Source organism: Melanerpes formicivorus, unplaced genomic scaffold (assembly GCF_026170545.1).
Source record: "Melanerpes formicivorus ecotype bairdi unplaced genomic scaffold, bMelFor1.0.p_v2 SCAF_15, whole genome shotgun sequence".
In the NCBI taxonomy this organism is placed as follows: Eukaryota; Metazoa; Chordata; class Aves; order Piciformes; family Picidae; genus Melanerpes; species Melanerpes formicivorus.
The window spans coordinates 5,088,835-5,116,667 of record NW_027142367.1 but is presented as its reverse complement, the minus strand read 5'-3'; the positions used below and the strand labels follow the sequence as shown (position 1 = coordinate 5,116,667).

The 27,833-nt window shown below is 40.2% G+C and overlaps 1 protein-coding gene across 1 annotated transcript in view; it reads right to left on the bottom strand.

The window, feature by feature from the left end:
- The window catches only part of GABBR2 (gamma-aminobutyric acid type B receptor subunit 2), a 572,582-nt gene that overhangs the window by 442,143 nt on the left and 102,606 nt on the right, over positions 1-27,833 (bottom strand). The window contains exon 2 of the mRNA XM_068147481.1: positions 8,350-8,487. Coding sequence (XP_068003582.1) covers positions 8,350-8,487 — 138 coding nt within the window. The remainder of the gene's footprint in view (positions 1-8,349; positions 8,488-27,833) is intronic.

Sequence of the window (27,833 nt, the reverse complement as noted above, 5' to 3'; positions counted from 1 at the left end):
TCAAAATTCAGTGCAGCAGTTACTGAGAAACTATACTAATGCTCCCACTTAAGAATAGGAGACCTCAAACCAGGCTTGTAGGTCACAAAGTAATGACAGCAATGGGATTAACAAATCAAACAGTGAATCTAGGGGCTGACAGTACTGTGAACAGAATCAGATTATCCTTAATGGGGTATTAGTGTCACACAGTTATATCCCCACAAATCATACAGCATCTCTCAGAGGAAGTCAAGAGGAGATGAACTGACTATCTATGGGCTAGAAAGGGATTTAGCAGCCCTACTGCCCAGTGGGTTGGACCACAAAAAAAAAAACAGACATCAGACAAGGTTCTAGAAAATATGCCATAGAAAGAATTAATACCCTAATCTTTAAAAGAAATTACTGTGTATCACAGACCCCCTCATTTAGCACAGTGAGGATGCAGAGCCACAAATTATTTCCCAAAGGAATAAACCTTGAGTCTGTATACAATATTGGGACAGTGAGGAGAAGAGAAAAAATGATGGGGCAGATAAAGCTAAAGCTTCCCGAAACCACCTCAGAAAAAGCAGCAGCAAATAGCCCCCTAGCAAACAAGCCTGAGGGGACACGGAGGAATACCTTTTGTAGCAGTGAAGGAAGCTGCAGCAATAGCGGTAAGGTACAACACTGACAGGATAGACCTGGCAGGTCTATCCTACCTGAGGGGCTGAAAAAGCCACGCAAGAAACTACTTCAGCATTCTTTTGTAGAAATTACTGAAAAGTAAATGAAAAACAAACAAACAAACAAAAACAACAAAAAAAATTAAATGCAATAAATTAAACTAGATATTTCAAACACCTTACCACTCAGCTGAGCAAGCGTTAAAACACAAGGCTCTGTGTTTGGAAATCATCAAGGCTTGTATATTATGGTATGTGTTTGGGTTTTTTTAATGCATTTTATCCTTATTGCTGTCTACAACTACCTGAAGGGATGCTGTGGCTGGGTGGGGGTTGGTCTCTTCTCCCAGGCAACCACCACCAGAACAGTCTTAAGCTACACCAGAGGAAGTTTAGGCTAAAGGTGAGGAGAAAGTTCTTCACAGAGAGAGTTGTTAGCTGTTGGAATGGGCTGCCCAGGGAGGAGGTGGAGTCACTGTCCCTGGAGGTGTTCAAGAGGGTATTGGACGTGGCACTTGGTGCCATGGTTTAGTAGTCATGAGGTGTTGGGTGACAGGTTGGATTTGATGATCTTTGAGGTCTCTTCCATCTCTATAATTCTTCAAAAGACTGCTCAGTTTCAAGGGGGATGTACATGGAGAAGGAGGAGTACCCAGTTTGTTCAGAATGAGACAAGTTTTCCCGGCCCCAAAGTACATGGCCTGACAAAAGTGAAACCCTTGCCTTTCCAGTTTGGGTCTCTTCCCTAGACAATCATGTATTCATTCTGTATTATTGATCCAACATTAAACAGAAGTGAATAAAGATTGTGGAAAAACAGCTACAAAGAACAAAAATAATAGAGAAATTATTTTTTTTCTCTTTCTGTCAGAACATGTAGATGATACTTAGAAAAAATATAAAGATTCAGCCTTTGACAGCTTTCACCTAACTCTAGAGCCATATTGAAATACCCTTATTCATGCTTTATGTAATGAACTTAACTTGGAAAGGCAAAAAGTAGACTAATTTTGCTGTTTCCTCCAACAGCAGAAACACAAGACAAACAAGATGGAAAAGAACAGCTAGTAATGTTTAAATAAAGTGAAATTGTCTTCTATCCAGTATTCAAAGTGATGGAAGGCCACAGAAATCAATTTCATAAATTTAGGCAGAATACAGAGAAAAAGGGAAAGGAAGGTCCTACTAAATCTTGCAGTGTGTTTGGAATTAGGATGTGTATTTCTTACCATACCTCAAGCCTGGAAATTTTCAGTTTAAATATTGTGGACTAAATTTTGCTACTAAGGGTAATGTAAAGCTAATGTCTGCCCTGGGATGCAACTGAAATAATGAACTAGAAATCAGAGTCAGTGCTTTTATCACTGTGAAAGAACTATTGTCACTGAATTAATTCTTCTACCCTAGACTAGGCCCCCCTGCTGCACTGCAATATTCATTTGTGTAAGTTTAACACTGAATATACAACTATTTTCTGAGTCTAAGTCTGCTCTACATTGTGCAGCTATGCATCCATCCACACATGGAGACAATGTAATTAGGAGGTATGGTACTGCTGATGTGTTTCAACTCCCCATGCACTTTCTTCCCCAGAAGCAACCACAGAGCTTCAGGAGGGCCACATCAATAACAGCAGAGCTTCTGCTGGCAGTGTGTGTCAAGGGGAGGATTTGCAGGACTAAAAGGTCTGTTCCCCTCAAAAATAATCAGAGTTTCTGTCAAATGAGGAGAAAGGTCACATGAAATTCTGCCTGAAGGTCAATTCTGCTGTGTTTTCTTCCTGTTCAGGAGTTCCCAGGTATTTCTGTGGTGAAGTGAGCAAAACTTTGTCACTCAGCTAACTCCCAAAAGCAAGACCAGAATGTCATGAGGTTTGCACTTCATATCATAATAAGACCTCAAGAGGCACTTGCCCACACATGCTTTGCCTATTAAAAGTGCAATTCGAATGCACAGTGTCTATAAAATGTCTCAAATCCCCAAAGACAAAATAGGAAAGGAAAAAGAACAAATAATTAAAAAAAAAAGGGGGAGGGAGGGGGAAGAGAGAGAAAGAAGAAGGTGGTGGTGAACTGTGGGCCAAGAAGCCAAAGACTCGTGTTATGGTGCATTGGGTCATATTCCAGTGGGAGAAAGGCCTGTTCAAGTGGGACTGCCTGCATCTCACAGATAGAAGCAACTAATCTTCTTAGACTAGTTTGAATGCCCTTTTCATTGCTCAGACTAATAATACATGGAAATTGTGCAGTGAAGGCAAAAGTAGCACAAACTCACTGTACCAGAACAAACCTGACAAGGAATGCAAAAAAACCCAATCCAAACACATTTTTTTTATTAAATGTTTGTGTGCCCATGCCAGACCTCCGCGCAACAAGCATGGGGATTTAGAAAAGTAACAAGAGATTTGATTCACAAGCAAGTATAGACACTTCTGTGATGACTTGCATGACTTCAGTGTTAAAACCATCAGTTATAGCCTGCATATAGTTGTCAAATTCTGCATTAAACAGCATTTTTACGTGTCTCAGAGCCACCTAATTAAAACCTGGTTTTCTATGGATGTGTCCTAGGCTTCTACATATGCACACACAAACATGTGTCCTAGCTCCTGCTTCATATCCTTCTGGGCTTCAGCCCCTTCTGTGTGTTTTCTCCACTTTCTTCCTGCTGCTTTTTTAACTCTCTTCTCAATGCAGTGAGTCCCTTTCCCATCAACAGCAGCTGGACAAAGAGCACTACATATCACAGCTAGCCAAAGTTCTCTGGCTCATGTCACAGGCTCTCCTTCTGTCCTTCTGGATCTCTCTCCCCAGCAGCTCATTTTCACAGACATGTATAGAAGCTAATACTCTTGGGGAAATTCTTTGTGAAAAATGGCTTGCAACTGGCTGTTGGTCCGAAATTATGAGGAGGAATTGACAATGCAATCACATCAGCCTTGTTTCAGAAGGAAAACAAAAGCTGAAAACATCACTCATTAGCTTGAACACCAACAGTATTTCTGGGTATTCAGAGATGGGATCATGAATACCTATGGATTGCTGGGATAACAAAACACCCCAATCAACCAATGAAATCTCAGGGTGCACTCTTCAATAATCAACTACACAAGCTAGAGAAGCAAAAGAATTTTCCCTAACACACGGACTTGCCCTGTATTACTATCTACAAAGTGAGTAATGCATCATGATTAAGATACCTATAATTTTCTTAGAAAACTTTCCAACATGAGATGCTGAATCCAAAACAAGGTTTCTCTGCTTTGAATGTCATTATGGTCTAATCACTGGATCACCAATTTCAGTTACTTGCCTAGAAGATACTACATTAGATTAAATATATAGAAAAACAGAGTATTCCAAGGAAGCACTAACATATGGAATGGAATGTGATGGGATGGAATGGAATGGAATGGACTAAACCAGGTTGAAAGAGACCTTTGAGATCATCGAGTCTAACCTATCACCCAACACTATTTAATTAACTAAACCATGGCACCAAGCACCCCATCCAGTCTCTTCCTAAACACCTCCAGTGACGGTGATTCCACCACCTCCCTGGGCAGCACATTCCAATGGCCAATCACTCTCTCTATGAAGAATTTCTTCCTAACATCCAGCCTAAACCTCCCCTGGCACAGCTTGAGACTGTGTCCTCTTGTTCTGGTTGCCTGGGAGAACAGACCAAACTGCACCTGGCTACAACCTCCCTTCAGGTAGTTGTAAACAGAAATAAGGTCTCCTCTGAGCCTCCTCTTCTCCAAGCTAAGCAACCACAGCTCCCTCAGCCTCTCCTCATAGGGCTTGGGCTCCAAACCCCTCCCCAGCTTTGTTGCCCTTCTCTGGACATGTTTCAGCAAGTCAACATCCATCCTAAACTGAGGGGCCCCAGAGCTGGACACAGTCCTCAAGGTGTAGCCTAACCAGTGCTGAGCTTTGTCTCTGGCAAAAGCTTATTTACAGAGTTAAAGAAAATTCTAAACAAAGCAGGCTGTAAGAGAATGCAAATGAAACAATGGAAGAAAAAGACAAATCTCAAAAATGGAGAAAGAGTTCCAGAAATCATGACCAGTTTGGTCAAGATACTCACCCTGGTTAAATGTTTATGTTAATATGGCAACCAGGAAAAGTGAGACATGACAACAGAAAAGAGGAGAAACAGCAGTCTATACAAATTTGATGTTTTCACTAATGTTAGAGATTCATATGGAGAGGTAGATAGTGACTGAATATCTTGAAATAGAAGAGAAACACTGAACTGCAGAACATCTGTGTTTGGCACTGGCAGGAATACTTCAGTGTATGAAATAAAAATATGGAACTGGTCTTTCGCAATACATTGTAGGGACTATTAATGATTCTTCCTCATTCTGTTTAATTGCCTTGAATTTGTATTGAAAGGGAACAAGAATGAGATGACTCTGGAAGAATTTTACATGCTCCCCTATGGAGAGCAATTACCCAGTATTATATCTTCATGCCTTTACCACTCACTGTCAGATGTACAGGATACTATTGGCACTTTTTAACCAAAATACCAAAGGTTTAAATGGATTCCACACCACAGACCAGAGATCAAAGCCACACATACAGCCTCCAGCCCATGCTCAGACTGCCACTCAATGATGTAGGGATTGCTGGCACACAGGCTTTTGATATGAGAAGCTAAGGAATGGGTGCTTGTATGTCTCCTACATAAGAATGTGTATTTAGAAAACAGTTTGCAGGTTTCATCACCCAGCATACCTCAGACAAAGTCCTTAAGGGTGACATAAGTGATTGCAAAATAAAACAACTTGCTCTTTCCACATTACATTACCAAAAAAGTCATTAATTTTATTGAAGTAAGAGATAAATAAGTCAGCCGGCATTTCAAGGCAGCCAGTTGAGAACTGAATCTCCCTTTCTGTTGCTGGTTGTAAGTAATAACAAAATTATCAAGATAGGGGACAAAAAGTACCTTCTGTGTAAACATGGTACAGAAATACAGCAAGTCACCTTCAGCCTGAGACTCTCCTCAATTTCAGACAGCTTTCCCTATTTGACATTGTCACAGGTGATCAGTGACCTAAATTAACCGCTTAAGTCAAAACCTCAATATCATTATCAACAACATACTGTAAGGAGAGCAGATACTGAAGCTGCCTTGCAAAAAATTACTGTCCCCCACTCTCATCACTACTATAACACTGCCTCAGTAGCAAATGCAACATGAAGATTTCCGACACATTTGCACTTTTTGCCTTTTATCTTGTGGTTTGCTTTTTTTGAGACTTTTTAACATAGAGAATGCAGTAGAGGTAGTGAAGACAAATTCTCCCAAACAGAGAAAAAGGAGTCACCCAGAAAGTTGGAATTACAAGTTAAAAGCCTTTCAGAAAAAGTTTTGCAGGCAACCAGCTTCATGCTGTATTTGCCAATAAAAGAAATTTTTCAGTTATTATACTCTGCTATTCTTTTTTACCCTCACTCCTCCCAGCACTATCACTGGCATCCTGCATTTTTCTTGCATAGAAGACAGTCATCTCTTTGCTCAAGTACATGACACCTGTGTAAATGAAATCAAACATTCCTGCTAGGGTTAAGAGCTCTCTTTTTGTGACTGCCTGAACAAGGACAAAGTGATGGAGTCAGACATTCAAATCTGCTATTCAGTAATGCAATGTCAGATTTGTTTTTTTCTACATGCTGTTTTCTCTCTTCTTAACTGCAATATAAAACAACTTCACCATGAGCACAAGTTTCTATAACTGTTTATGTGAATTTTCTATGATTCCTTGAGGTGAAGTTTAATTTTTTTGAGGGAGAAAATTTGTATTTTATCAGGCTGAATACTATTGCTACACTTGCAAGAACCACAGATTTCTCTCTCTTCTGTTCAAGTTATGCTCTTAATCAAAAATGCTCATGACAGTGGATCCTGAGGAGCAGAAGGATTTGTGCACTCTGTTTTCCCACCACTTTATACATGCCACAGCTGTCAATTTGGAGGTACATATATTGCTATCACTGTATGACATGGCACCCTCCAGTGCTGCTATACCATCCACTAGGCCTCATCATACTTCCCAGCCACACTGTCATTTGTGTTTTTTCATCATTCAGTCAATCAATGCACAAAAACCTGACACAAAGTGGAGTTATGCCATGCAGTATTTATCTAGTGCCTGCAGAACTCTTGAGCTCAAGTATCAGAGAATCCCTTATTATTTATGATATCAGTACATTGTTTAAGACTTAGTCACAGCTGTAGTGGTTAAATACATAGGAATAGACACTGTCTAGTAGTAATGCTTCATATCATTGTATAAGTCAACACATATATTAACAAATTCAGGCATTTAAAAGTAAACAGAACATTTCTAATTGCCCCTCCTTACTGACTGAGCAGCTTCATGAACAAATTGATTTTCAGACCTCAGCACGCAGAACTTGACAGCAAACGAAAAAGACTTAACAAATGGAAATCAACTCTTTAAAACATCTTACACCTTCTGGAAGTTCCACAAGACAAATTAAAAAACAAACAAACAAACCCAAAAAAGAAACCAAAGCTCAAAAGCTCCAGCCACATACTTCACTACAGGCCATGGACTGCCTAGTTTTTAAGAGAAAGTGTTGAAAGACAGTTTCAAGTTTTTGGTTGCTTTCTCCATTCTCCCCAGAGATACACTATTATTTTGTTTCTGTAGCAGAACTGATGCTTTTCACATTAGAAAAAGATCCTGAACCATAAGAAAAAAAAAATTATCTGATATGACAGGCATTGCAAACACTGTCAATGAACTACTTGAATTATCCTCCTAAGATTTTCCCATTTGTAATCTGATTATCATCTTCTTCACAAACTTGATTATGTCTCATTTGTTCATTCTGCACTCATCTCAGTGAGCATTCCAGGTGGAAAGGAGCAGTCTGTAACTGAGACTTCAGGTAATTGCTATCTATTCTTATATATAACAATATGATTATTTAATAGGAAGCCAGGATATTTCCTGATCTGAAAAGCAAAACTGGCTGGCTGCCTTGCATCAACAGTCATCAATCCAAAGATCACTGGACAGGTGATTGAAAAAACGTTAATAAAATCATGCTATTATCATCTGCATTTTAAAGACTGGTATTAATAAATACTGATTCCTCAGCAGAGGGAACCTTTCCACAAGCTTGACCTTTGAGAAAGTCAGAAAGAAAAACAGCTGACTCACAAATGTGCTTTGTGAGTCAAATACTGACATACATAACCAGTTGCTACTTACAATTTATGCAACTCCAACACTTTTAAAGTCAACAGAAATTATTCCATTATGGTTGAGTAATGACCAAGTAAAAACCCCAACACATCATAATTCAAGGCCTGATGAGTTGTTTCCTCTAACTTTGCATAAATTGCAGATTTTCTCACCTATCATGACTAACTCTTTCATTAAAGTTGCTTTTTGTGATACAATCTTTTTATTTAATTAATCTAATGACTGTCCCACACTCACAAGCAGTTTGGACACAATGTCAAGCCTTAAAATCTACTGATATATGGAATCAACTGTTTTTCTTTACATACAAATTCACTGACCTTCAAAACTGGGATATGGTAATGAGACAAAATGTTAAATCTGAAAAGCATGAAACATTACATTTCTAAATTAAAAAGATGATACAAAAATAGTCAGTATTCAAATGTATTCCATTCAATGCCTTACCTGAACCAGATTCCATCCCTTTAGAGATTCAGCAATGATAGAAGTAACTGTTGCACATACACCGCCAAAAACCATCAGATGATTAGGTCCATATTTTATTGCATCATAGAAGGCTTTGAGTCCCTTTGCATTATCACACTAGGGAAAAAAAAAAAAAAAAAAGAAAAAAGGCAATATTCAATACCACAATTTGTAGCATAAGTACACCTCTTCCCACATTGTTCAAAACCCCTCATGTTTTTCTTCCAAGACAAAGCCGCAACATCTGTATTTTTTATACCGCCGTATGACAAAGAACAAAAAAAGCCCTAACAAAGTGTGGTTGACTGAAACCTTTTCTAGATTCAGAGCTACCATTTCCCAAAGCAAAATTTGGTATGTAACACCAGATGCCATCAGGACTTCCATAGTCAGAGGAAAGTTTGATACTACTCATGGTCTCTCTAAGGAAAGTTCTGTCTTTAAGGAAGACTCCTATGGTAACTTCTCCTTACGGTCCAGTCTTAGTATTCTGCGCAATAATACACAGTAGAGAGCCTGCTATTTATAGGGACAACATAAAGTCTTCAAAAATATCAAAATAATCACAGAAACATTCAGGTTGAAAAATATTCTTGGGATCACCAAGTCCAATCAATAACCCTACTCTACAAGTTTCACCCCTAAACCATATCCCCAAGCATCACATCTAAACAACCTTCAAACACATCCAGGCTTAGTGACTCAAGCACCTCCCTGGGCAGCCCATTCCAATGCCTGACCACTCTTTCCATGCTTTTTTTTTTTTTCCTAATGTCCAGTCTAATATTAAAGTGCTAAGAATTAATTGTTCTTCTCTCATAGCTCACCTTCCTTTCAGTAGAAGACTGGAATATTCTGTGGTCACTTCTAACCTGACTTGTTCTCACCTCCTCTGATAATAAGTTTGCTCATTATTTCATGGTATTACCATAAACCATCACCAGGACTGAAAACTAGGAAAACAAATTGGTGATGCTAGTCAGCATTGAAAAAAAGGTGTATCAGTCCCTGAACAGAGTAGTATCAATCATGCATAATAACATACATAGTCATTACTTAATTCCAGAACTTCCAGCAAATGAATTTTGTACATGAAGTTAAGAACTAGATTCCAAACCACATTGAAAGTTACAAATGCCAACACACTATCATGTCAGCTTGCAGCTGCTTCTCTTCTTTATCTCACTTTTTGAAACAAAATCTTCGACCCTTTTTTGCTTCCTTTACAAAGTTGTCTTCAAATATAGTCTTTACTAAAACTATCATACACCAGCCTCCAATATTTCATTATGACAATTCAATGAAACAGTTCACTTACTATCAACATCCAAGCAGATATTATATTGCATTCTGTGGCAAGAATAAAGATCTTGACCAAGGAGTGTGCAAGCTTATATTAATCTCCTTACTGAATTAATATGCTAAAAGAAAAGAATACTCTGCTTGTGTTCTATCTACAAGAACAGAGTTATTGCTCCCATTTATTTAAACAAATACAGATGTTTACTGTGCAGACTTCTTTCACATTTTAAATTGCATAATATAGCACATTATTTTTGTAGTTATTATAGGTAACAAACAAACCAACCCCCCCCCAAAAAAAGCCCATCTTCCAAAACATTCAGTATGGTAAAGGCTTTCTTGTCAATTTGGCAGATTGGTGGCCAGCTCATATTTTGAAGGAATTAAGATTGTGATTACTGGAACAAGCAGCATCCTCCATTCTTACTTCTCCACCCTCTAATTAAAGACTAGTTTATTCCACGTGCAACTAGAAGGTTCAGTTAGTTCATTACTTTTATAAGCTGTCAAGGACACTGGAACTCTAAATATCTCAACTTAACTGACATTTAACCAAGTGTTTGTCCTCATCCACTTCACCATTTAAAGTTGCAGGAAGAGAGATTATTTGGTTTTCATACCAACCTAAAGCATATATATACACACACACACACACACACACACATACAATTTTTCATTATGTTACATGTTTTAAATGTATCACTAAGTAACAGCTCACAGGATCACCGAACATTAGGGGTTGGAAGGGACCTCCAAAGATCATTGGGTCTAACCCCCCTGCCCCAGCAGGACCATAGAATCTATCTCAGGTGACACAGGAATGCATCCAGATGGGTCTTGAAAGTCTCCAGAGGAGACTTCACCTCCTCTCTGGGGAGCCTATTCCAGTGCTCTGTGATTCTCACAGTGAAGAAGTTCCTCTTCATGTTGAGGTGGAACCTCCTGAGCTGTAGTTTGCATCCATTACCCCTTACAAGTCATATGAAACAGGGAGGATGTTGATAGAAAATAACAGTAAGAAGCTGTAGCCCATGAAGGGCTACATACATAAAAATTTATGGAGAAATATGTCTGAAAGAAATAAGTCTGTTGTTTGAAGTATTCAGCATGAAGTCAAATTCATGCTAAAACTCACCCTTACATCACAAAACACTGATGCATTAACTGCTTCCAAATTGTTACTCACTGCAGCAGTCGGATGCAGTTCTGGATCCCAGCTGATCAATTCACTGGGAGATCCAGAACTGCTATTATAATAATTTTATTTTCTTTATTTACTCAGTCTTCTCGTTTATGAAGATACTTGCATGACAACAACCCTTTTTCAGACAGTGATTCTCTTGGGAAGGCATGCTGAAAGCCTTTTTCCTCTCTCCCAATGTAAAAGGTTTACACTGTTGAGATATATTACTGCTCATTCCAAGGTACATACAACAACAGGCGGGCTACTCTTCCAATATGATTCAGTTAAAATGTTACCATTCTTTCATCTTCATACTTTCTTCCTGACTAGTCTCATCTCTCTCCCTTTTAGGCCACCACAAACACTTACAGGACTCAGTCTACTCCTTGAGCAAAGCTGCTAAAAGAGACCAAAAAAAAAGATAGAGAACAATACCAGGTCTGGTCACAACTGGCCAGAATCAATAGGAAAAAAAGAGAAAGATGGGAGAGAGCGGACTTTCACATTTGTTTAATGTCACATTCCATAGCATGTACTATGTATAACATTCTTCCCTGCAAGCAACAGAAGAGTCTGTCAGAAGTATTAATAAAAATAAACATTCACAAAAAAGTTAGATTCCTCTGAAGCCAGACAGACAAGCAGTTAGAAAAGGTTTCTTCCTGCCTATAATCTCGGGAACATATCCTCAGTAAGCTCATGAAGCTCTTTTAACAACTTGACTTTTTCAGAGATCCTGGAAGGCCACCACTGCTGCTCATGGTCTTTTATTGCCAAACTACATATACAACCCAAAAAGTGGGCAGTGTTGAAAGACAAACACAGACAACACTGAAATTCCCACCATATAACCAGCAAATGAGTTCTTGAACTGTTATGGCCAAGTGACTACAACTAGGTCCAGAAGCAACACTACGCAGAATTTAGAAACAATCCATTGAGACACTTGAACGTATCCAGAGAAGGGCAACAAGGCTGGGGAGAGGCTTTGAGCACAAGCCCTATGAGGAGAGGCTGAGGGAACTGGGATTGTTTAGCCTGGAGAAGAGGAGGCTCAGGGGTGACCTCATTGCCCTCTACAACTACCTGAAAGGTGGTTGTAGCCAGGAAGGGGTTGGTCTCTTCTCCCAGGCAACCAACACCAGAACAAGAGGACACAGTCTCAAGCTGCACCAGGGAAAGTTTAGGCTCGAGGTGATGAGAAAGTTCTTCACTGAGAGAGTCATTAGTCATTGGAATGGGCTGCCTGGGGAGGTGGTGGAGTCACCATCCCTCGAGGTGTTCAAGAGGGGATTGGACGTGGCACTTGTTGCTATGGTCTAGTCATGAGTCTGTGGTGACAGGTTGGACTTGATGATCCTTGAGGTCTCTTCCAACCTTGGAGATACTGTGAAAGGCTGAATAAGAACCAAAATTCACGTAAAAAAGCAGAGTCTAGAAAGTTCTGGACATTTGTGGATGAAAAGAAGCTGACTGGCTTATTAACTGGAGCACAACTAACAACAGCAAAGGGGAAAGAATCCCTCATAAAAAGTCACAAACTTAAATGATGAAAAATATCACCCAAAGGAGCTAGTGCTACCGTTGCTAGATAGTTTCACTTTTTCACCTGAATTGTCAGCATCTCTGTTTTGCTGAGCCAAACCACAGCTGTATATATAAAAACAGACAGCCATGCTGTGCTGCTCATCTTGAGTGCACTGAAGCATTGAGGATGGCTGCAACACCTTGCATTGAAGAAATGGATTTGTACCATAAGTGGAATTTCAAATACATGTGATTTGGTACATGCTACAAATTTCTTCAGAGAAAGTGGCTGAAAACTTCTCACCTCAAACACATCAGTTGCTGTGCTAGCCTCAGTCAAAAGCCAGTAATAAGCCCTAAATAAATAAAAAGCATACATATAAATGAAATAAATGCATGAAATGGGTCTCTCAATACACTGACTTGATGCAGATTATATGGACAATATACAAGGAGGAAGATCAGCAAATTACCAAGCAAACATTTGAGAAGACTCCTACCTGTCACTAAGAAAAGCACAGATTAATATCACACCTAACAAAGCCACACTTTCCATTTCTAAGGAAACAGAATCACCTATACTAATTCAGAAAAATAGCCAAATGAACTGTTTGGGGACTGGAGTGTTAACCTTCCTGAATCCTCCTCAGAGGAGAAGCTGGCCACTAAAACTATTGATCCTCCACTGAGAAAAGGATCTGCATGCACAGGGAGGAAGCACTGCCTGAAGCACAAGGGTTGCACAAGGACAAGAAATGTTTCTAAAGACAACAGCACATCACTTGAGTACACAAACAAGACCTTCCCTACCATACACAAAGGCCTGCTGCAGTTGAGAGGAAGGACATCCCATGTGAAGGACACACATCACTGAAGTCAGGAGATGCAGCAGAACTCGTGAGGGTTGTGGGCTGCCAGGAAGGCTGTCTGGCAGACAGTGAGAAAGAGATCAGGGTGTGTACTCAAACCCTCAGGGCCATAAGCATAACAGAGCTCAAATCCTTAGTGCACAGAATGGAAATGCGTAGGTCTGGTACATAAAGCTTTGCTTACTCCTATAACACTGACAGGTTTGAGTACTTGCAGGACTAGCAAAAGAGGAGATACCTATAATTTAACTGATTTGGTTAAATTCACACAGTGATTGGAACTATTGGGAACCGATGCACTGGTCAGATGCATGATTGTATTTAGATTTCTAGCTGCTGGATAGCTATTCCCAACCATTTCTCAGCTATATTCTGGCATGATTCTCCTTATCTGAGCAAAAATAAACCTGAGGAACAGTTTTCATATCTATTGAGCTACTGACTACTGAGGTTAGACTTCCTTTATGATGAGAAGGAATAACCAAGAGCTGCCATCTGCATAATGAAATATCAAAGTCTTTCAAGGGATGAGAGCTTTCAACAGCACTCTGCACTGAACATCATTGGAAAAAGAAGCAAATGCTCATAAATATATGATGAGACTTCCAAGATCAGGGAAAACAGAGGTACAAAGCCTTATTCATATCTTCAAAAAAAAAACAAACTTACTCAAGAACTCTGTGTTAGACTACCAACTTGAAAAGAACTAGGAGATAAGAAACACCAAAATTTATTTTCCTTTGACCTTCATTTGCTTGTTTAAAGTCATCAAACAATGCAAAGGTCTCAGTGAAGAATATATGGACAACTCAGAGCTACAACAAGGGTTAATCAAGTTACATCCTCTGCCTGGTTTTATGGGCAGGGCATGCACCTCCTAAAGTATCCTCTCTGTTTTCAAGTATCTGTAACTCAGGTTCTTTCAAAGCCAGAAATTATCTTTTTGCATTTAATTGCTGGAACTGGAGTTTCTTTCTATGAATTTGTACTACTGCTCTTGAATCACCACTCTGACAACCACATCTACCGACAACAAAATTGTCCATTGAAAGAAAAAGCACTTCTTTTCAGTCATTCTAAACTTCACACCTTGCAAACAAGGCGTTCCTTGACAGGGAATAAGTGTTGAAGTTCACAAACACTGGAAAAGAAATGGGACTAGCTCATAGACCAAAACCAATTCAAAACTTATTAATAGAGAGACAGTGATTTTCTCAGGAAACTTCTGAATCCCAGATCACTGGGCATTAGGACAGTGTTGTGGGAAGTAGGATTAAGTGTTTGCCCTGTCCTTCTTATCAACTGTTCAGGACAATGCTGAACACCAAGTCTGGTCTGAACCACCACAGCCACTCACATGTTCTAAATTTGAAAACCAAAACCAAAAGCAACCCCCTTCTACCAACTATAGCAAGGCCATTCCCAAACTGTGAGCTCTTCTGCATGTGTTTTCCTCTAACATCTTTTAACTACTAGCAATCACATTTCATTTTGGATGATGAGTGGACACAGCAGAGGAGGCCCTAATCTATCCAGTGAAATATTTCCCAGTAAACTAACACTCTTATCTTGACACCTCTTGACACACTTTGAGACTTTACCTAGCAACTTCTTTAACTGATCCTGCGTGCTGTACAGGGAATAGTTCAACGTGCTATCAATAAGGTACTGGTGCTTGGCATCCCATTTAACATCTTATATTCTGCCTCAGGTGCCACCTGCCTCTTAAGTCACTGTCTCCACAGCAAGGGTGACACCTCATTTCCTAAATTATTGTTTAAATACCTCACAAAGGTTCACTACTTAGGAACAGCATCCACCCAGCAAGATAAACAAAATTGTCCCATCTCTCCTTACAAGGCAAGTATATATACTTTCTCCAGTTTCTTTTTCTTTAATTCTTTTTTTCTTTGTTTTTGTTTTGCTTGTTTGTTATTGTTTGTGGATTTTGTGTGTTTTGGGTTTTTTTCCCACAGGATCACAGGATGTTAGGGGTTGGAAGGGAATCTATCACAGGTCACACAGGAATGTATCCAGATGGGTCTTGAAAGTCTCCAGAGAAGGAGACTCCACAACCCTTCTGGGGAGCCTGTTCCAGTGCTCTGTGACCCTCACAGTGAAGAAGTTTCTCCTCATGTTGAGTTGGAACCTCCTTTGCTGTAGTTTATATCCATTGCCCCTTGTCCTATTACAGGATGCAACAGAGAAGACCCTGTCCCCTCCGTCTTGACCCCCATCACTCAGTATTTACAAACATTTATTAAATTCCCTCTCAGTCTTCTCCAGACTAAAAAGCCCCAGGGCTCTCACCCTCTCCTTATAGGGTATGTGCTGTAGTCCCTTAATCATCCTTGTAACCCTCTGCTGGACTCTCTTGAATTCCTCTTGACTGTCTCTGTCCCTCTTGAACTGGGGAGCAATATTCCAGGCGGGGCCTCACCAGGGCAGAATGGAGGGGGAGGGGAACCTGCCTTGATCTGCTGGACACACTCCTCTTAATGCACCCCAGGATCCCATTGGCCCTCTTGGCCACAAGGTCACATTGCTGTCCCATGGATGACTTGTTATTCGCCAGGACTCCCAGGTCCTTTTCCACAGGGCTGCTCTCTAGCAGATCATCTCCTAACCTGTAGTGGTGCAGTTTATTATTCCTTCCCAGATGTAGGACTCTGCACTTATCCTTGTTGAATCTCATTAGCTTCCTCTTTGCCCAGCTCTCCAGTTTCCAGTTAAATCACTTATAGTTTCTGTCTTGTTACTATTTCTTTGAGTACACAACCTTACACTGGATGATTCCAATTTTAAAACTCCAATATGAAATGGAGTTGGAGTGTAACAAACAGCTAAATCCTGTGTAACCAAAACTGACTCTGTCCAAGTTTCCGTCATGACTGAATAGGCAGTAAGAGCAAAGGTCAAACTGTGTTTCTCTTTTCACAGTAAATTTGCATTCAGCTTGGAAGTTGAAGTCTTTTCCATAAGTGTTACACAGACAGAAGTTCAGGACATAATCAAGAAACATTTTGTATATTTGTGATATGAAGAACACTCTCTTACAGTAACATAGCTGTATTGAGTTTACATGACAAGGTTTTGGTAGCAGGGCTGCTGCAAGGGTGGCTTCTGTGAGAAGATACCAGATGCTGAGCCCTATCCAACAGAGCCAGTTTCAGCCAGCTCCAAAATGGAGCTGCCACTGACCAAAGCTGGCAGTGACACTGATGGAACCTCTGTGCTAACACATTTAAGGAAAGGTATAAACACACTGCACAGCAGCTGTGAAAGAGGAATGAGAAAAACAGGAAAACAAAAGTGTGAGAAACAGCCCTGCAGACACCAAGGTCAGTGAAGGAGAGGGAGGAGCTATTTCTGGCCCTGGAGCAGAGATTTCCCTGAAGCCCATGGTGATATAGGTTGTCCCCTTGCAGCTCATGGATGATCATGGTGGAACAGATGTTCACACCGTAGCCTGTGGAGGACTCCACACCTGAATAATTTTGGATAAGGTTCACTGTATCCTTTTTTTCCTGGCTGTACCACTGATGAAATGTAGGAGTTCTTGGGCTCCACAGCAATGAAATCCATAATTGAGGTAACACTGGTCAGGATGTCTGTAAGATGGTGAAGATGAGTTCAAAACATTATCATCTCATTATGAATAACTAATAGAAAGCTAATGTTTGGGCCTTAGAGATATCCTATTGTGCAATATGAGCAATCAGTCAGATCCCACAGTACAAGTTACTGAGTTCTGATGGATTATTCTGCAGCTGCAACCACTATCTGAACCAGAATCAAACTGGTGTTGATTCAAATATTTCTGGACCAAACAGATTTTATAATATCCATGCTCTATTTGCTCATCCACAATATACACTCCATTTTATTTCATTCATTCACTTCTTCATCAATGTTCAATAACATTACACAAGACAGTGTTGCAAACATTCTCTAATTAACAGCATTGATTAAAATGGATGAACATCCACAGACACAATTTCATCTTGAACTAGAATTTTTTTCCAAGTATCTTTAAAATGTATTTTGATATTCACAGTTTCAGAGCATAAATATGTAAAAAGCAAAACTGAGTCTTACTACTTCAGTAATGTAATAGAAATTAAAAATGTACTTAAGTACAGGTGGGTGGTAAAATACTGGAGCAGGGTGCCCAGAGATATAGTAGATGCCCCATCCCTGGAAATATTCAAGATCACACTGGATGGGGTTCTGAGCAACCTGATTTGAAGATGTTCCTATTCACTGCAGGACAAGTGTAGACTAGATGACTAGATCCCTTCCAACCCAAAGCATTCTATGATTCCATGATACTGTATAGTTTTCTCTGACATCCCAGTGCTCAAGCACTAACCAGGTATTTTGGTATATTCAGTATTAACAGGGAGATCAATGCCTTGCTCACTTCTAGTTCTTCCATTCTGCATAACCTATACTGCTCCATTGCTATCACATTTTATGGAAATAAGAACAACTATGGAAAAGTACAAAAGTCAAGAAGAATAATGCAGGAAAAACAATATATTCAAAGATGTTGTGGTGGGTTGAAATTACCCTCCAAAATAAAATTGCCAGACTAGCTCAGTTAGAGATGGAAGTAAGTGAAGCTGTATTTACAAGCCAACTAGAATCTAGAAACATGAAATTCAATTAATATGCACAAAATATACAATGTATGTACCATATATATATGCATATATATACATACATACATACACATATATATACACATACATATATATGTATATATATATGTGTATGTATATATATATATATATACACACATATATATGTGTATATATGCATGTGTGTATGTGTATATATATATATATATATATATATATATATATATATATATATATATATATATATATATATACACAGGCAACTTATAAACAACACATAAACTCCTCAGACCCCCCTGGATGGATCCAAGGGACCTGTTCACCTCTTCTTCCACTCTCCACTCTCCTTCCAATTACCTCACACAGTAGCCAAAACAGAGGTACCCCTGGCAAGGCCATGGAAGAGAGAGAGGAAAGTTGCATGCAGAAGTGACAGGAGAATAAAAGAGAGCAAGAACTGTTTATACCTCTACTCTGAATAGAATAGAATAGACCAGACCAGGTTGGAAGAGACCTTCAAGATCATCACGTCCAACCTATCATTCAATACCATCCACCTAATCAACTAACCCATGGCACCAAGCACCCCATCAAGTCTCTTCCTGAACACCTCCAGTGATGGCGACTCCACCACCTGCCCGGACAGCCCGTTCCAATGGGCAATCACGCTCTCTGTATAGAACTTCTTCCTAACATCCAGCCTAAAACTCTCCTGGCGCAGCCTGAGACTGTGTCCTCTTGTTCTGGTGCTGGCTGCCTGGGAGAAGAGACCAACATCCACCTGTCTACAATCTCCCTTCAGGTAGTTGTAGAGAGCAATAAGGTCACCCCCGAGTCTCCTCTTCTCCAGGCTAAGCAGCCCCAGCTCCCTCAGTCTTTCCTCATAGGGCTTGTGTTCCAAACCCCTCACCAACTTCATTGGCCTTCTCTGGACACTTGCTATATCCCCTTAGGAATCCAAAGAATTACATAGACCTTATCATTACTTTCCTTTTACATCCAATGGTAATTTCTTTTACTTCTGTGCAGACAGGGACTAGGCTAAAGTTCCCCCTTCAAACTGTAACACACATTCAGAAAACAAATATCTCCTATTACTGGCTCAGTCTTCCCCAGATTTTCTAATTTTTACAAGAGAATTGCAACATTATAATGATTTCTAATGACAAAAAAAAAATAAGGTATATTATTCAACAAATCAGGCAAATATTTGCACCTTTATTTGCATCAGAAGTCTTTTTATAATTTCTCTAGCACATCAGTTGTGTTTTTGTGGTAAGTAACCAAAAAAGGTGCAAAATATTTTCAGACACTTGAGCCCCAAGATCACTATCAGTTAAATTTATTGCTGCAAAATACTTACTGTTTTGTTGCCTCTCCTTTCAAGAGCATAACATGTGCTGTAGTAGATGTACAAGGCATTTGCCAGTTGCAGCTCAAGTACAAAATGAAGAGCTAAGTGAGATAATTTTGGCACACTGAACACAGAGTCACTAATGTCAATTGTTCAGTTTTGTACTTGCCTCATCTTTTTCTTCCCTTCATTCATTACCATTTATTATTACACTACCATAAATATCCTATGTTTTCACAGTCACACTGACTATTTCAGTTAGATTTCCTTTCATACCAGCCCCTGAGCTTTTTAGAATATAGGGAAAAAGTCACAAAATTGAAAAGATGTGTCATTTAAGACAAGGAAGGCTTCTTCAAGTACATCAGCAGGAAAAGAAACACCCGGCAAAATGTGGTCCCACTGCTGAATGAGGTGGGTTCCCTGATGACAGAGGACACAGAGAAGACAAAGCTACTGAATGCCTTCTTTACTTCATTATTTGCAGCTAAGACTTGCTCTTGGGCATCCCAGTGCCTGGAGGTGAGAGCAAAAGGCTGAAGGAAGACAAATTCTCTTGTGGTCCAGGAGGATCAGGTTAGAGATGACCTGGACAATCTGGATACCCACAAATTCATAGGTCCTGATGGAATGCACCCATAAATGTTGAGGGGATGGCTAGGGTTATTGCTAAGCCAGTCTGCACCATCTCTCAAGAGACATGGAGAAGAGTAGAGGTGCTTGACTACTGGAAAATAAGACAGTGTCAGTCCAGTCTTCAAAAAGCTTAAGAAGGAGGACCCAGGAAGCCACAGACTGGTCAACCTCACTCCCGTTCCTCCCAAAGGTGACGGAACAGCTCATGCTGGAGGTCATCTCTAAGCACATGGAGGAAAAGATTATCACAAGTAGTCAGAGTGGTTTTATGAAAGGGAAATCATGCTTGACCAGTGTGATAGCTTTCTATGATGATGTGGCTAGCTGGGTAGAAGAAGGGAGAGTGGTGGAAGTTGTGCAGGGTCTAGTTTGAGTCCTGGAGCTAGCAGTGTTCCCCAGGGTTCAGGGTTGGGTCCAGTCTTGTTCAGCATATTTATCAACAACCTGGCTAAAGGAACAGAGTGCAATCTCAGCAAGTTTGATGACAATACAGAACTGGAAGGAGTGGCTGGCACAGCAGCAGGCTGTGCTGCCATCCAGCAAAATCTGGACAGGCAGGAGAACTGGGCAAAAGTTCAACAAGGACAAGTGCAAAGTCCTGTACCTGGGAAGGAATAACCCCATGTACCAGCACACTTTAAGGGCTGACCTGCTGGAAAGCAGCTATTCAGAGAAGGATCTGGGAGTGCTGGTGAACAAGTTCACTGTCAGCCAGCAACATGCTCTCATGGCCAAGAAGGGCAATGGTATTCTGAGGTGCATTAAGAAAAGTGTGGCCAGAAGGTTGAGGGAGGTTCTCCTCACACTCTGCTCTGCTGAGGCCACATCTGGAGTATTGAATCCAGTTCTGGGCTCCCCAGTTCAAGAGGGACAGGGAACTACTGCAGAGAGTCCAACGGAGGGCCATAAAGATGATTTGGAGACTGCAGTGCTTCTCGTATGAGAAGGTGCTGAGTAGCTTTAAAACAAACCAACCAACCAACCTTTCTTGATGTTTCTCTGATAAGAAATTTTTTAAAATATGACATTATTTTGAGGATAAGAAGATACAGAAAAGAGGTCCTCAATGTCTTTCTCGTTAAGACCCTCAGGTGGAATTACAGTATCACAGTATCACCAAGGTTGGAAGAGACCTCAAAGATCATCGAGTCCAACCTGTCACCACAGACCTCATGACTAAACCATGGCACCAAGTGCCATGTCCAATCCCCTCTTGAACACCTCCAGGGATGGTGACTCCACCACCTCCCTGGGCAGCCCATTCCAATGGGTAACAACTCTCTCAGTGAAGAACTTTCTCCTCACCTCAAGTCTAGTAGTCTGTAGTTTCCGGGTTCCTCCATCTGACCCTTCTTGCGGATGGGGACCACATTGGCCAGTTTCCAGTCATCTGGGACCTCACTGGTGAGCCAGGACTGGAGGAAATGATGGAGAGTGGCTTGGCTTAATGTCTCTCATGCATGCTTTGGTCATACAGCAACAGAGCCTGTCTCCCAATGCACACAGCCACAGAAGTTTCTCAATAAACATTCACCAGTGATGAGAAGTGGCACAGATGACTTCAGGGCCCTTCAGAATTGTTCTTAGAGCTTCTGAAAGTCATTTACCTGGAAAATGTGAGATCTATTAAGCTATCACAAGGATGTCTGTGGCGTTCTTGAGAATATATTTGAATTTCAATAAAAGGTCAGAAAGCATCTGGTATTTTTGGAAAACAAGGTTAAACTCTTTTCCTGTAGAGGCTGATCTTCATTAAGAGTGCTAAGTGGTACATGTAGCTCCCAGCATGGCTGTGGATTTTCTTTTCTGAAATAATGTTGTTTGTAGAATAAAAGAAAAAAAAAAAAATTCATTTAGGTTTTTTAATTCTCCAGCAAGAATTTTGGAAACACAGATACAGGGCAGAAGAAGAACAACACACCTGACAAAGCAGGAGTTCTAAAAGGGCTCAGTAAATCAAGAATAGCAAAGATAAATTTCTTGACCCTAAGGTCACAAAAATCTAGTGTAATAGCCTTTATCATACATTTAGGGCCTTTTTTTAATCAAAGCCTTTCTGTCATATAAAGCAGTTGAAAATTGTCTATAATGTGTAAAATTCTGTTCAGATGCTTTGCTTCAGGACAAAAACATGTGATCATTTGGATAAGCTACCATTTAAGTTAGTCCAGAAATGCCAAATGGAATTTATGACATCTTTTCATTTGGCTTAAATTACATTGTGCCAGACCACAATAGTTAACCATTTTATTGGAGTCTAGGGCTGGAAATGGATAGAGTGCACATCAGCACAGATAAACACTATACATTATTTCCTTTTTCTGCTTAATATCTGGCAATAGAGATGGTATGGAGAGAACTCATGAGCCTTTTTAACTACTATCCCAATGGCAGGACTTTCAGTGTGTGGCTAAGCACATTGCTTTACACTAAGCAGGCACTAAAAGCCCTCAAAATCCAAGTGGCCCTTAGGAGCTTTTTTCTTTTTTCCTCAAAAAACAGAGTACCTTTTTCCTCCCCCAGACAGAAGAACAAATTTTGAACCATGACTTGAGCTGGCGGTGGATTTCTCCACTAGGTGGAATATGCCTGCAATGGCTAGAGCACTCAAACCTTCTCCTGACCCAAGTGGCCACCATATTTCATGCAGTGCAAACTGTCAAAATAAACTCTTATTATTCACAGGAGAACTATGAAGTCCAGACAACTTACCATTTCTGGGAATGTCTTGGAAAGGTGGGACTTTTTATATAATAATAGACTATTAAAAAGCAGCAAAGTGAACTGCAGCATCTGAAAGACTGAATCTTGTCCTTATTTCAGTCCTCCACGACAAACAAGTCGCCATGTATAAGGTCATTGTGCCACAGTGGCACACTACCCGATTCCCACACACACAAGCACTTCCTGAGGGCAGAACAGGGCAGGAAGGCAGATAGTTGTGGAGAGACTCTGTAAGGGAACTGGCAGACTGACACAACCTTCAGGTGTCACAGGATTAGCTGCAGTAAGATCAGATTCAAAGCTGAGCCTTAGAGGCAAAGCAGAGAAAAGGAGCAGCCCTATAAGTACAGGTTGCTGTTGGAATGGAAATCTGTTTTAAAAGGATGCAAATTTCATTAACTCCCTGTGCAGGGTTATTGCAGATATTTCTTCAAGCCTTTTATTTAGTAACTTGCCCAACATCATTTGAGTTTTCCCCTATTTAAAAGCTCATCTTGATCTAGTTGTGGTTTATATTCTAGAAAATTAATTAGTTCAAAAACTTGCAATGATGAATCTGAGTCATAGATCTGTCATATTCACACATGGACACTAAATTTTTCTGGCTTTAGAATTAGGCAAGCAAAATACTGCTTCTATGGTGCAAACTGCAAAGAGTTGTTCCTTTGCAAGATGAAGGCAGTCTAGCAGACAAATAAACCCTCAGTGCTCACATTCAAGAGCATAATATGGGATTTCTACAACCAGAATGTCCATACTCTTGGAGCACCCACAGAGAATCTTAACTGAGCTTGCCAAGAGCAAAGTATTACTCCCCTTGCTGTATCAACCCTTGAGGGTTTTCTCCTTATGCTCCAGAAGAAAAAGTAAATTACAAATAGGGCAGGTGAAACAATAGTGAAACAGAGCTGTATGCAGGTGAAATGCCTACAGAAGATCAAGCCTGCTGTCATCCCAAGATCAACCTGCCAAGTGTTTACAAACAAATACATTCAGTATAAATCTGGAAACTGTAGACAATCCATACTAAAAGCCAAGGTCCGCTACCTTGTCCATCTCAGCCTAATTAGGTCACCCTAATTGTCCTCCTTAGTTGCATAATTTTGTTAAATGTAGCATATGCTTGTGATGCACTCATGATGCACTCTCAATTCACTCATTTGTTCCTCAGCTCCTTGCCTACTTGCCAACCAAGGTGGCAAGAGTTGTAACCTCAAAAAGAGAGACTGGTTTGCCTGCGTGCTCTACTCTGACATAATTCTAGTCTGAACTCCCTTGAGAGGTCTCACTGAACCAGTAGTTCCTGCTCTGCAGAAACTCTAAACTCTGCAGAAATTTCATTGATGCAGCATGAAATTCCAAACCATCAAAGCCTCTGTTACTCATCCATTTCTCTTCACACTCTGGTTATACTTGGCACCTTAGTGATGTCTGCTATTAGTTTAGCACATAATGCTCTTCTGGGCACTGCTACCCAGCAGGCAAAGCTCCTGTGTGTAAGCAGAATTCATGGCTGTGCACATTTATTTTCTGCTTGCCAAAACTCTACCAAAAATGGCTCAACTAAATGCTAAATGCCTAAATCCTAACAAACCTTAATAGTAGAAAATACTCAGACTAGTACCTGGATACAAGCAGATCCACTTCTTCATCTGTGCAAAGACTACCTTGCTTTAAAAATCTCCATGGCTTTGCCAGATTGAGTCCTAACTTGTTCAGATATATATATATATTTTATTTTTTTTAAAGCATTTAGACATCCCTTTGCCAAGTACATACTGACTGTCACCCAGAATCCTAACAGGTTGAAATGATATAAACCACTAATGGGATCACTTTAATCCTTTTGTGAAGTGTGGCTGACACTAAAAACAAACAAAACCAAACAAACAAAATCAACAACAACAACAAAACAAAACCCACCCAAAAAAACAGCTCTGGAACAATTTCTTTTTCTTCTTACTACAGCATCATAAAAGTAAAAGAAATTATGTAGTTAAGTTACAATTTTCTTGGCCTCTTCCTTTTTTTTTTTAAGGCAACAAACTGAAGGAAAATGCAGAAGTTATGAACAGGTTAAATATTAAATTCACAATGACTGTGACCAAGGAAAGGATCCTCAAAATGAAACAGTGCTCTGAATATTGTATTAGATTTCAAATGTCTTAAATACAAAATTCAGAATGCCTCTAGGGGAGAAAAGAGGTTACTGTCATTAAGTGTTCTGTTACAAAGCAGAAATGAAGTAAGAGAGACCTTAACAGATTTTTCTGTTGGTTACCTGAAACTGCACAAAAACTGGCAGCTATGGAAAGCAGTGGTGCAGGAGAGAGGCACACCTCTTTCAAAAGCAGTAGCAAGAATGCATACTAGCAAGCCTGTGTTAGGATTTCAAGGTTTTGAGAAAATTCAAGAGGAGACACTCCAGTTTGGCACAGCTAGCACCAAGAAAAACTTTTACTTAGGCTGTAGTCAGAAACCATCACCTCACTGCTACCCTTCTACAGCCCAGCAAGGAGATTTATGTGTTTCCCACTTCAGATAAAGCAAGCCGATAAATTACAGCTGATATTTATAGCTGCTCAAATAAAAGTCTGTTAATCCCACACTGAAGTGGATGAGAAGAGTTCACACCATATTTTCCACTCTGGCAAACCAGGATGGTATGTGTGTGTGTGTGTTGGTGTGCGTGTACAGGAAAAGGGACAGAGGGAGGAGAAGGGCAAGACCATCACTGGTTGTCACAGATTTTCCTGCAGCACTTAATTCACTACTATGCTTTGAGGGTCAATGGCAACAGCAATCAAAAGAAGACACTCTTATGAAACATCCCATAGCTTGGCTTTAAGAGTATGACAGTTTACCAGCAGACTTCTACATAGTGATTATAAAGAAGAAACTCACAAGCAAACAAAAACCACACCCTACAGATCTCTCCAGCAAATGGAGTCAACTTGCTGAGCTAAGCAGCACATGGTGATAAATAACATCTCATGTGCCAGTTCATAAAACCATAGAACACCACCTTCCTGGGGACCATTGGAGACTGTATTCCCTAGCAACAGTAAACCCAGTGAAATGAACAGGGATAGGTTCTCCACTGCCTTCTACTTAACACTGCTAGATGCAAACTGATGAGACACTGAATGACTACTGCCTTTCAATGTGCTCAAAATGTAGCTTAAGCTATTATATGAGAAGAGAGACAGGCAAAGATACATATTACTCATAAAAATGCACAATATTAACATGAAATTGGGTGGCATATGGTGTGTTATCATGCAAACATGTGCCTAAGTTGGAGGGGGGAAAAAAAAGTGTTGTGTGTCTCCGCTAACCACAAAACTTAATCGCTTCTTTAAGCTAAGCTTACCAGAATTTTTTCAACAGATAGCAGTCTGAAGCAGATGACAAAACAACTACACCTCCAGATTTCAGAGCTCCTTATGCTTTAAATTCACTATGATAACAAAACTTTACTGAGGGGAGGAAAGCAACATTTCTTCTGCTTAATAAAACATGCTTATTTTGTGTGAGATTACTTTGTTTTCTTTTTATATAAACCACAAAACCAGACATAAAAGACCTGTGAAGGAGATAGGTTTTTGGGGCTTTTTTTCATCTGAACACCTGGACAGAGAAATGTTCTGAATTTTTTTGAGTTAAATTAGAAGCATCTTCAACAGAAAAGCAGAAGTGTATCTTGTTAAGAGCATTTTGGGTCTGGCAGTTAAAAATTTCTTCTGAGTGGCAGGACTGAGCTACCTCAAGCTGAGAGGAGACACAAACATGAGTCTCTAAATACCAACTAATGCTCTAGACACAAAGGTCAAAGCCAGCTAACCATCCTTTTACACTGAGTCTAACCCCTGCCAGTGAGTGCTTGTCTGGCTATTTTTAGACTGAAGTCTAGAATAGAATTAGAATAGAATAGACCAGATGAGACCTTCAAGATCATCACATCCAACCTATTATCCAACCCACCTAATAAACTAAACCATGCAACAACCAAGCACCCTATCAAGTCTCTTCTTGAACACCTCCAATGATGGTGACTCCACCACCTCCCTGGGCAGCCCATTCTCTCTGGGCAATCACTCTCTCTGTGTAGAACTTCTTCCTAACCTCCAGCCTAAACCTCCCCTATGCAGTAACTCCTTTATTTCATTGGTCCATAAAGAAAGAGTTTGGCAATCTATAAATATTAAACCCTCTCTTGATGTAGCTGATTAGTTCTAGAAGAAGTTAGCAATAGAGAGGCTGTCTTGGAATTCAGTAAGTTACAACGATTCAGGAAGTCCTCAGAAAGCACAAAAAGGCAAATGCTAAATAAGCAAAAGGCACACATTGTGGGGTCATGTGCAGAAGGACAGATACTGAGACTTCACCTTGCCAGGTGAGTTTGAGTTTGGCATTCCACCAACTACAAACTCAAATGATTATCCGTTAACTATTTTACCTAAGCTCAGCCAGGTCAAATTGCTACATTTGCACATTGGAGGGCTGGGCTGCACTTTAGTGGGGTTTTGACAAGTCACGCCCTCACAAGTGTCATCAAGGCAAATCCAAAGTCTTGCATGGAGAAGCCAACAGCCCTAAGCAATGATTTAGGCCAGGGAGAAGCAGGCTAAGTACCACTCTTTGAGAAAGGAAGTGGGTGTCTAGTGAACAAAAATTGAACATAAGTAAACAGCATACCCTATGCAGCAGTGAGTGCTAAGTGTAAACTGGCCTATGTTACTAAAAGCATACCCAGTGGTTTGATAGGAGTGACTACCACCTTCTAGTCACCATTGTAAAAGCTACATTTAAAATTGTATACTGATACTGATTGTACACTGATAAACAGGAGAGAGTTCAAAGACAGGCATCAAAATGGTGATGGAGCACACGATGAATGAGGAACAGCTGAGGAAGCTGACTTCCTTCAGCCTCAGTAAGCGAAGGCTACCAGGATCTCTAATTGTAGTCTACTAATCCCTAACAGAGGGAATATAGATGGAGACATTCTTACAGTATACAGAATAAAGAATTAACCAGTTTGGAAAAGACCTTTGATATCATCAAGTCCAATCTATCATCCAACACCACCTGATCAACTAAACCATGGCACTAAGTGTCTCATCCAGTATTATTTTAAACATCTCCAGTGATGGTGACTCCACACCACCTCCCTGGGCAGCCCATCCCAATAACTCTTTCTGTGAAAAACTTCTTCCTAACAT